General features: G+C 36.2%; 1 protein-coding gene across 1 annotated transcript; it reads right to left on the bottom strand.

Moving 5' to 3' along the window:
* Positions 1 to 6,528: 6,528 nt before the first annotated feature.
* LOC128640410 (interferon-induced protein with tetratricopeptide repeats 5-like) lies at positions 6,529 to 8,267 on the bottom strand. The gene is made up of 2 exons (XM_053692898.1): positions 8,263 to 8,267; positions 6,529 to 7,972 (listed from the first exon to the last, which is right to left on the bottom strand). The coding sequence occupies exons 1-2, from the start codon at positions 8,265 to 8,267 to the stop codon at positions 6,529 to 6,531; spliced, it is 1,449 nt and encodes a 482-aa protein (XP_053548873.1).
* Between the last annotated feature and the right edge of the window lie 3,187 nt (positions 8,268 to 11,454).

The following is an 11,454-nucleotide window of genomic DNA, read 5'->3' as shown; positions in this document are numbered from 1 at the left end:
CCCACCTAACACATCCCACCCCCTGATCCCTCCCAAACAGCTCTCTTCCCTCCCCCACCCCACAATTGTCCCCGCCATCTTAAGTACTGGCAGAAAGTCTGCCAGTACTAAATAAAAGGAGTTATTTTTTTTTTTTAATAAAAAAAAAAAATATATTTTAGCTGCCTTAGCCCCAACCTCCATGATCCCCCCCAGCTCTCTAACCCTCTCCCCTACCTAATTGCCGCCATCTTGGGTACTGGCAGCTGTCTGCCAGTACCCAATTTGCCCCAAAAACAAATTTTTTTTTTTCTCTTTTGCAATTCTTAATGTTTTCTGTAGTGTAGCAGCCCCCCACAATACCCCCATCCCCCTCCCAGATCCTTTTATATTAATTTTTTTTAATCTTTTTTCCCCCCTCTTCCCTCCTCATTGGTGTCAGTGGCCAGCTAATGTGCGTGCGCACGCGCACACACGCGCGTGCGCCCCCCCCCCGCACGCTCCCGGCACCCGGCGTGCACATTGCACTTACAGGAACCGGATGCCGGGTAGCGATGGGCCGCCCACCCGCCTCCCTGTTACGCTCCCACCCACCAATAAACGGCACCATCGCTACCGGTGCAGAGAGGGCCACAGAGTGGCTCTCTCCACATCAGAGTCTTCTAAAAAGGTATTGCAGGATGCCTCCATATGGAGGCATCACTGCAATACCCTGAGAGATGCTGGAATCAATTGTGATCGCTTCCAGCACTCTGTTAGACAACTGACGTACCAGGTACGTCTACTGTCATTAACTGGTTGTTTTTGCATGACGTACCTGGTACATCAGTTGTCATTAAGGGGTTAAGTTGCAGGTAGTGTGAGGACATCCAAGAGGAAATTGCAGAGATACAGTTGGCAATCTGGTTGAGTAAAGAGGTAGAGATACCAGGAAAGGAAATAAATATTTGGATATCATCAGCATATAAGTGGTCCTGGAACCCAAAGGAGGATATACGTATTCCAAGGCAGGATGTATAAAGAGACAAAAGCAAGTGACTCAAGACAGGGCCTTGTGTTACTCCAACTGTGAGAGGCAAAATATCAGAGGATATGCTGTTAAAGGAAACTGAAAACGAGAGGTTTGAAAAATATGAAGCAAACCAGGAGAGGACTGTGTCTCAGATGACATATGAATGTAAGATTTTTAATAGGAGAGGATGCTCAACTGTGTTGAAAGCAGCAGATAAGTCCAGAAGAATTAGGAAGAAGTGTCCCTTTGCTTTAGCTGATAACAGATCATTAGTTACTTTAGTGAGTGCGGTTTCTCTTAAGTGTTTGGGGTGTAAATCAGATTGCAGTGGATTAAATAAGAATTTAGTTGAGAGAAATTGAGTTAGCTCCAATAATTTTAAAGCAAAGGGAGGTAATTTGGCTGGTAGTTAGAAGGGGTAAAGGGGTCAAGCAACTTTTCTAGGGTTGGTGTGATTGACACATGCTTGAATGTATCCGGAAATGTGCCAGTGGTGAGAGACTGGTTTAATAGATGAGCTAGGGCACGGGTTAGTGAAGCAGAGGGAGAAGGAAGAAGTTGTGAAGGAATAGGGTCAAATGGGCAAGTAGTGAGATGAGCCGAAGATAAGAGTACAGAGACTTCTTCCTCTGTTACAGGAGGAAAGTAGCAGAGAGTTTTGTTAATAAAAGGGGTGGGTACTGGTAGATGGGTTTAATTCTAAACTATAAAATAATTGAAATTATGTTTTTGTGTTTAACTATATGTTAGTGCAGGCATGTGACCTAATGCAATATTGTCAATTACATATAGGTATAGATATATATTTTACTTGAACAGTATCAGATACATATAGAATATATATATATATATATATTTAATAATAAAAAGTACATTATTTTCTACATGAGGAGCATAGGAATGTAAAATATGCGTTTTGCACATTGTATTTCTCAATTTAGATATTATTGCAGTCAAGTTTAAGGCGCGTTATTGAAATATTATTTATAAAATATTAAAAAAATATATATAAATTATTCAAAATTATCAAACATACTGTAAAATATATAGATATTGTCTATGGATTATTTATAATATTTTACAATATGTTTAACATTTTTTTTAATTGTAAATATGTACTGTACATATACAGTAAAACACATAAATAAATCTGTCCCCGCATATAAACATATATACTGTATATATGTATATATATATATATATATATATATATATATACACATACATATGCATATTTAGACATGTATATGTATGTGTCTCTATGTTAAAACTCTTTGCAGCCTGATTGCCCTGTTGCTCATATGATATGACACCAAGAACAATGACATGCTATTTGTTAACTTCAGGATCTTTAATATCATTAGTTTTTTGTTTTGTTTTGTTTTTGTTTACCTAGAGCAAACCTCTGTACTTATCTGCAGTATTTGTGGAAATGCCCTTGTCTATTTCTTATTGTAACCTTGATGTTAAACCTCAATAAAATATTATTTGAAAAAAATAAATAACTATATTGCATAGTTATTTCCTTTATGTATTTGAACATTTTATATTACAATGTACAAATGGACCTTTAATATATAAATAAGAAAACAATACGCTGTGGTTTAGTTACATTTTATTCTTTATTAGGGATATGAACAACGGCATATACTGAGTCCATATGCAATTTATGTTATTAAACCTGTAAAATTACATGTTATTGAATTTATTTACCATTTTCTTGTTTTATAAAAAACAATCGGCTAGATTACGAGTTTTGCTGTAAGAGCTGCTCGGTGCTAACTTGCAAGTTATTGCCACCGCCTATATCGCTGCTATTACAGGTTTTCATAAACCTGGTGTTAGCAGGCAATAAGTGAGCGTAGAACAAAATTGAGCTCCATACCGCACTCCAATACAAGCCCTGCTTTGAGCTGGTTTTACGTGCTTGTGCACGATTTCTCCATACACATCAATGGGGAGAGCCGGCTAAAAAAAAGCCTAAGACCTGCAATAAAGGATCGTAAAGCTCCGTAACGCAGCCCCATTGATTCCTATGGGGAAACAAAATTTATGTTTACACCTAACACCCTAACATAAACCCTGAGTCTAAACACCCCTAATCTGCCGCCCCTAACATCGCCGCAACCTACCTACATTTATTAACCCCTAACTCTAGGTCTAACCCTAAAGTAAACCTAACCCTAACACCCACTAACTTTAATGTAATTAAAATAAATCTAAATAAAACCTACTATTAATAACTAAATTATTCCTATTTAAAACTAAATACTTACCTATAAAATAAACCCTAAGCTAGCTACAATATAACTAATAGTTACATTGTATCTATCTTATGTTTTATTTTTATTTCACAGGCAAGTTTGTATTTATTTTAACTAGGTAGAATAGTTAGTAAATAGTTATTAACTATTTACTAACTACCTAGCTAAAATAAATACAAATTTACCTGTAAAATAAAACCTAACCTAAGTTACACTAAAACCTAACCTTACACTACAATCAAATAAATTACATTTATTAAATACAATTAACTAAATTACAAAAAAAAACTAAATTACACAAAATAAAAAAGAAATATTTAAACTAAGTACACCTACTCTAATAGCCCTATCGAAATAAAAAAGCCCCCCCAAAATAAAAAAACCCTAGCCTAAACTACCAATAGCCCTTAAAAGGGCCTTTTGCGGGGCATTGCCCCAAATAAATCAGCTCTTTTACCTGTAAAAAAAAATACAAACACCCCCCCAACAGTAAAACCCACCACCCACACAACAAACCCCCCCAAATAAAAACCTATCTAAAAAAACTTAAGCTCCCTATTGCCCTGAAAATGGCATTTGTATGGGCATTGCCCTTAAAGGGGCATTTAGCTCTTTTTCAGCCCAAACCCTAAGCTAAAAATAAAACCCACCCAATAAACACTTAAAAAAACCTAACACTAACCCCCGAAGATCCACTTACAGTTTTTGAAGACACGACATCCATCCTCAACGAAGCGGCAGAAGTCCTCAGCAAAGCCGGCAGAAGTCTTCATCCAAGCGGGCCGAAGTCTTCATCCAAGCCAGCAGAAGTCTTCATCCAGACGGCATCTTCTATCTTCATCCATCCGGCGCAGAGCGGCTCCATCTTCAAGACATCCAAGCGGGCCGAAGTCTTCATCCAAGCCGGCAAAAGTCTTCATCCAGACGGCATCTTCTATCTTCATCCATCCGGCGCGGAGCGGCTCCATCTTCAAGACATCCGGCGCGGAGCGTCCTCTTCTTCCGACGGCTCTTCTCGAATGAAGGTTCCTTTAAGTGACATCATCCAAGATGGCATCCCTTGAATTCTGATTGGTTGATAGAATTCTATCAGCCAATCAGAATTAAAGGTGAAAAAATCCTATTGGCTGATGCAATCAGCCAATAGGAGTGAGCTTGCATTCTATTGGCTTTTCCAATCAGCCAATAGAATGCAAGCTCAATCCTATTGGCTGATTGGATCAGCCAATAGGATTGAACTTCAATCCTATTGGCTGATTGCATCAGCCAATAGGATTTTTTCACCTTTAATTCTGATTGGCTGATAGAATTCTATCAGCCAATTGGAAATTCAAGGGACGCCATCTTGGATGACGTCACTTAAAGGAACCTTCATTCGAGAAGAGCCATCGGAAGAAGAGGACGCTCCGCGCCGGATGTCTTGAAGATGGAGCCGCTCCGCGCCGGATGGATGAAGATAGAAGATGCCATCTGGATGGAGACTTCTGCCGGCTTGGATGAAGACTTCGGCCCGCTTGGATGAAGACTTCTGCCGGCTTTGCTGAGGACTTCTGCTGCTTCGTTAAGGATGGATGTCGGGTCTTCAAAAACTGTAAGTGGATCTTCGGGGGTTAGTGTTAGTTTTTTTTTTTAAGTGTTTATTGGGTGGGTTTTATTTTTAGCTTAGGGTTTGGGCTGAAAAAGAGTTAAATGCCATTTTAAGGGCAATGCCCATACAAATGCCATTTTCAGGGCAATAGGGAGCTTAGTTTTTTTTTTATTTGGGGGGGTTGGTTGTGTGGGTGGTGGGTTTTACTGTTGGGGGGGTTGTATTTTTTTTTACAGGTAAAAGAGCTGATTTCTTTGGGGCAATGCCCTGCAAAAGGCCCTTTTAAAGGCTATTGGCAGTTTAGTTTAGGCTAGGGTTTTTTTTATTTTGGGGGGGCTTTTTTATTTTGATAGGGCTATTAGATTAGGTGTAATTAGTTAAATATTTGATATTTTCTTTTTTATTTTGTGTAATTTAGTGTTTGTTTGTTTTTGTAATTTAGTTATTGTATTTAATAAATGTAATTTATTTAATTGTAGTGTAAGGTTAGGTTTTAGTGTAACTCAGGTTAGGTTTTATTTTACAGGTAAATGTGTATTTATTTTAGCTAGGTAGTTTGTAAATAGTTAATAACTTTTTACTAACTATTCTACCTAGTTAAAATAAATAGAAACTTACCTGTGGAATAAAAATAAAACCTAAGATAGCTACAATGTAACTATTAGTTACTTAGGGTTTATTTTACAGGTAAGTATTTAGTTTTAAATAGGAATTATTTAGTTAATGCTTGTCATTTTTATTTAGATTTATTTTAATTATATTAAAGTTAGTGGGTTTTAGGGTTAGACTTAGGGTTAGGTATAGGGGTTAATAACTTTAGTATAGTGGCGGCGATTTTGGGGGCAGCAGATTGGGGTTAATAACAGCAATGTAGGTTGCAGCGATGTTAGGGATAGCAGATTAGGGGTTAATAATATTTAACTAGTGTTTGCAATGCTGGAGGACGGCGGTTTAGGGGTTAATATGTTTATTATAGTGGTGGCGATGTCCGGAGAGGCAGATTAGGGGTAAATAAATTTATTTTAGTGTTTGTGATGCGGAAGGGCCTCGGTTTAGGGGTTAATAGGTAGTTTATAAGTGTACTTTTTAGCACTTTAGTTATTAGTTTTATGTTACGGCGTTGTAGCATAAAACCCATAACTACTGACTTTCAGTTTACGGTATGGATTTTGACGGTATAGGGAGTACCGCTCACTTTTTGGCCCCCCAGGCAAACTCATAATACCGGCGCAAAGGAAGTCCCATTGAAAAAGCATTTTTGGAAAGCTGCAGTAGTTACATTGCGTTATGGCCAAAAAAGTGTGTGGTGCAGCTAAACCTGCAAGACTCGTAATACCAGCGGTAGTGAAAAAGAGCCTTAACGCTGCTTTTTCACTTATACCGCAAAACTCATAATCTAGCCGATTGTACTTTAGCAGTCTCTATTTTAATCAGTAAATAAATTAAATGAGAAATGAAGCAACATTGTTTTGCCTCAAATTTACTGAATTAAATCATTGGCCCAAATGCAGATCCAATATGAAGAAATACTCTAAATAAAAAGTTTTTTTAGGAGCCTGGTATAGTTTATAGGTAAATAAATCGTTTTAGCATAATAAGCAGAAACATCTATATTTGGAAATATATCTAAAAAAAATTACTGATGTTCCAAATTGTTCTTGTCTTCTGTCATAATCTAGGTATTTCTAACCTACATTCAATTTCAGGTCACGGAGCTCACTCTGATATTCTTTATTATATGGATCAAGCTTTAAGGCTTTCTCATAACATTGAATTGCATCCATTTTTTTCTGATTAAGCTTATAAATGAACGCGAGCAAACTATATCCATAGGCACTAGTAGCATTTCTTTTCACCATTTTATTTGCTAACTTTTTCAAAGCATTTTCACATTTCTGTCGCACAAATATATTTTCTGGTATTTTTAGCGCTTCTTTATAATGTTTTATAGCATCAGCTTCTGATTTTCTGCAATATTGTTGAAACTGCCCATAACTGAAATGGAGTTGCTGCTTTTCTTTTGCTGTAAGATATGTAATGCTGAAAGCTTTTTGGAATGTCTCTTCTGCTTTGTCATATTCCTTTGCTTCTTTATACATATTTGCTAAATCATTGAATGCAAATGCAAAAGCTTTTTTATGTTCTAAGACTTTTTCAAAATGAAATATGGCATTTTGTATAAGTCTGTTTATTTCCTCATCATTGGAAACATCATATTGTCTCCATCCCCTTGCAGTTACCAATTGGGTCTTTTTTTGCCTGTAGCACAATCCTATTTGATGATGAAGAAATCCAGAATTAGGTAATAAGTTTACAGCTCTCTCCAAAACACGAAGAGCTTCATCAATCATTCCTTCCTTCCGGTAAAATTGAGCAACATAACGAAGTGAATATGGGAGGTCAGGCGTTTGCTCAAGAGCTTCTTCAATGCACTTTCTTGCCTCTTTGTTTTGCTTTAACTTTTGAAGTTTCAAGCCAAGAAGGGCCTTCACCACAGAATCCTTGGGATTTAGTTCTACAGCTCGTTTCAACAATGGTAAAGATTCATGGCTGGTGTTCAGATTTGTTCTTTCCATACGATACACTGCGGTTGCATAGCCTCCGTTCCACTCAGGGTCATCTGGATCAGTCTCAAGAGCTTTCTTAAAGCATTCTTTTGATTTGTCAAAGAACCTTGAAGAAAATTTCAGCAGAGACCATCCCTGTTCACCATATAGATCAGATAACTCAATGTTATCGTGCAATGACAATTTATATTCTTTGTAAATACTTTTCACCTTCTCTAAGTAGATGTTAGATTTTTCATAGTCTTCCATCATAAAGTAGACCCAAGCATAGTTAGCATAGGTCACAAGGTATTTACTGTTTACTTTATCCCCATATGCCTCACGAATCATCTCTTCAGCTTTTTCTAAAAGAGAAATGGCTTCTGGGTAATCACCATTCAGATGTTTTATATAACTTAATAAATTGTGAACCATATATTTATTCTTAGAAGTAAAAAAATCCAGCTGATCGTACTGTCTCTCTTCTATCTCATCAATTTCACAGATCTCTTCATTTAATGTCCAAGTAAAATGGCACTTCAGCTGTAAGAGTTGAGGTTGTAAAGTATTTTTTGACAATTCACTATAAAAGGAAACAAAACAAAAAGGAATTAGTTATCTGAAACTGCAGTTAATATGTTTCCTACTAAGATTTTTTTATGTAATTTAAATAGTTTCTTAAAGATCAAAGATGCAGTCAAACGCTTAAGACATGATGACCAAAAACTTGCTGGCATGGAGAGACATTTTTCAAAATGTTTCCTTTTAATATATTTTTTTATCATTATTTTGCACTGCAAGTGCTTCTCTTTTATATAGCAAGGTAAACAGCTCTCAAACTAAAGTTTGACTTCGTAAAATTGCTTGAGGTACCTCATAGTACTGACAGGACTTCTTAGATAATCTCACCAGAGCAGGGAACTTTAGATCATGCGCTTGACACAGTGGGCTAGATTACAAGTGGAGCTTTAAATATTAGCGCTCCACTTTGTAATACCAGCGCACGATAATGTACTGGAATTGTAAAACACTGTATTAGGTGCATATTTATCAAGCTCCGTATGGAGCTTGATGCCCCGTGTTTCTGGCGAGCCTTCATAACCTGTCCGCCTGCTCTGAGGCGGCGGACAGACATCGCCGGAAATCAACCCGATCCAATACAATTGGCCGCAAATCTGCAGGGGGCGGCATTGCACCAGCAGTTCACAGGAACTGCTGGTGCAATGATAAATGCTGACAGCGTATGCTGTCGGCATTTATCGATGTGCAGCGGACATGATCCACAATAAATCGGATCATGTCCGCTCACACTTTCTTAAATAGGCCCCTTAGTGTGTAAGTACCATTGTATTCAGAAATTGAAAGGATAGGTCTCCAAAAATTTGTATGTTAGGAACTTTCATACTTATTAGAGGAACATGAAACCCAAATAGTTTTCTTTCATAATTTAGATCTGATTTTAAGCATCTTTCCAATTTACTCCTATTATCAATTTGCTCAATTCTCTTGGTATCCTTTGTTGAAGAAACAACTATGCACTACTGGTAGCTAACTGAACACATCTGGTGAACCAATGAAAAAGAGGCATTTATGTGCAGCCACCAATCAGCAGTTAGCTCCCAGTAATGCATTGCTTTTCCTTAGCATACCTAGGTATTCTTTTAAACTAAGGATACCTAGAGAATTAAACAAATAAGATAACAGAAGTAAATTGTAAAGTTATTAAAAACGTCATGCTCACAAAATACATTTTAGGTTTCATGTCTCTTTAAATAATTTAACAAAGCTCTTAAAAAATTAAATATACAAAATGATAACACTTTTTTTAATTAATAAAAAGTTTTAAATTGAGATTCTAAAGTAAAAATCTAAATCTCTAATTTCTTACAAAATATTAATTTTTATCGCTGACTATAGATAAGTTAACCCCTACATTGCATCTCTGTAGCAGAACACAGAGAATTGTTGGCAAGTTGTACGACCGCAGCTACTGATTGACTCATTAAAGGGACAGTCAAGTCCAATAAAAACTTTCATGTTTCAAATAGGGCATGTAATTTTAAAAAACTTTCCAATTTACTTTTATCACCAATTTTGCTTTGTTCTCTTGGTATCCTTAGTTGAAAGCTAAACCTAGGAGGTTCATACGCTAATTTCTTAAACCTTGAAGGCCGCCTCTAATCTTAATGCATTTTGATAGTTTTTCACCACTAGAGGGCATGTTTCATATAGATAACATTGAGCTTATGCACGTGAATTTACCATGCAGACAGCTCTGATTGGCTAAAATGCAAGTCTGTCAAAAGAACTGATATAAGGGGGCAGTCTGCTAAGGCTTAGATACAAGGTAATTAGAGGTAAAACGTGTATAATTATAAATGTGTTGGTTATGCAAAACTGGGGAATTGGTAATTAAGGGATTATCTATCTTTTAAAACAACAAAAATTCCGGTGTTGACTGTCCCTTTAACTTTGTTCTGCTCAGGAGATACAATGGTTGTTTCTTTCAAGCAGGGATCCCCTATGTGTTTAACCCCTCCCCCAAAGTTTATTGCTGGTATTAACACTGAGCTAAAAGTGATATTGGCTTCTGTTCTGCACCCAGTTTACATCCTTTTCCATTTTACAACTGCACAAAAAAAATTCTAAGATAGTCAGTATTACTTTATCACCTTTTCTTTGTTTTATCTTTTTATTATAGTTGTCAAAACAACACAAACATAGGATATTTCACATATAATATACATATAAATACACACAAAAAGAAAAAAAAATGCATAGCAAATGAGCTGCCAACTCAGCCCAATTGACATACCCAAACAATATACTTGACATATATTTAACATATAATGATAGAATGAGTTTTTATATAACATAGTTCATATTAAAAAAAAAAAAAGAAAAGAGGGGTGGAAAAACCTATTCCCTCTACTTAACCAATCTTATCATATAATTAAGACACCGATTATTAGTTAACAAATATGAGAGAAAGATCCCATTCTCAACAGCTGTGATAGAAACTGCAGATCTTTGAAATGGGTGAATCACCTGAATCTGCGCAGCTACAGGTAAGTTTAGATTACAGTCAACTATATAGCGGGGGGGAAATGAAACCGCTTTTAGTAGAAACCCCTAGATTATGAAGCTCCAAAATAAGTTGTAACTGCAATCTCTGATCAAACTCAGCAATGCTATGGCATTTATTGTTGTTGTTAACATTGCCTGAGCTTAATATTTGCGCTCATATTACAAGTCCAAAGCTTTTATTATTGCTCGAGAGATAATCTAGGGTGTGTTAACATCCGCACAGAATCCCTCACATAATAGACTTCTATGGAGGTGCACAGTATAACATTCATGTTGGATATCGCATGAGCGCAAAGCCAATGATTTGCTAAACAGAAGGTGCTCTAAGCAAGTGGTGCACAAATTATGGAGTTCTTTATGTAGTTGTGTGCCATATTAATAATAATGATTTACTTAAGGTCTTAAAAAGTGCTACGTTTTCAAACAGTAACTTAGAGTCGGTAAAGTCAAATTTAAACTTTTATAATTCAGATATTGTATAGCATTTTAAAAAATATTTCAATTTACATCCATTATTTAATATACTTTGTTCTCATGGTATCCTCAAAAAAATAACTAGGTAGGCTCCGGTGTACTGCTGAGAGCTAGATGCTGATTGGTGGCTGCACATATATGGCTCTCTATGTCATTTGCTAGCTCTCATTAGTACTTTGCTGCTCCTTTAACAAAGGATACCAAGAGAATAAAACTAATTTGATAATAGAAAAATATTGGAAAGTTGTGTATAAATGTATGCCCTACTTGAATCATGAAATAATAATTTGGGGGTTTATGTCCCTTTAACTAACCTATTGTAATAAAATGTTATAGAGTGGGATAATAGTGTTCTTTGCATGATCCATTAAATGTATCAGGCATGCTAAAAAAAAGTCTAAAGGTCGCTAATATGTTTAGGTAAAAATATTTAACAATACACTTGTAATACCATATTGTGTGTTATTCTTTATGTTGTGTAAAAAAATAACACACCCTGTGCTA

This window comes from Bombina bombina, chromosome 9 (genome assembly GCF_027579735.1).
Source record: "Bombina bombina isolate aBomBom1 chromosome 9, aBomBom1.pri, whole genome shotgun sequence".
In the NCBI taxonomy this organism is placed as follows: Eukaryota; Metazoa; Chordata; class Amphibia; order Anura; family Bombinatoridae; genus Bombina; species Bombina bombina.
This window is presented reverse-complemented; position numbering and strand designations above follow the sequence as displayed.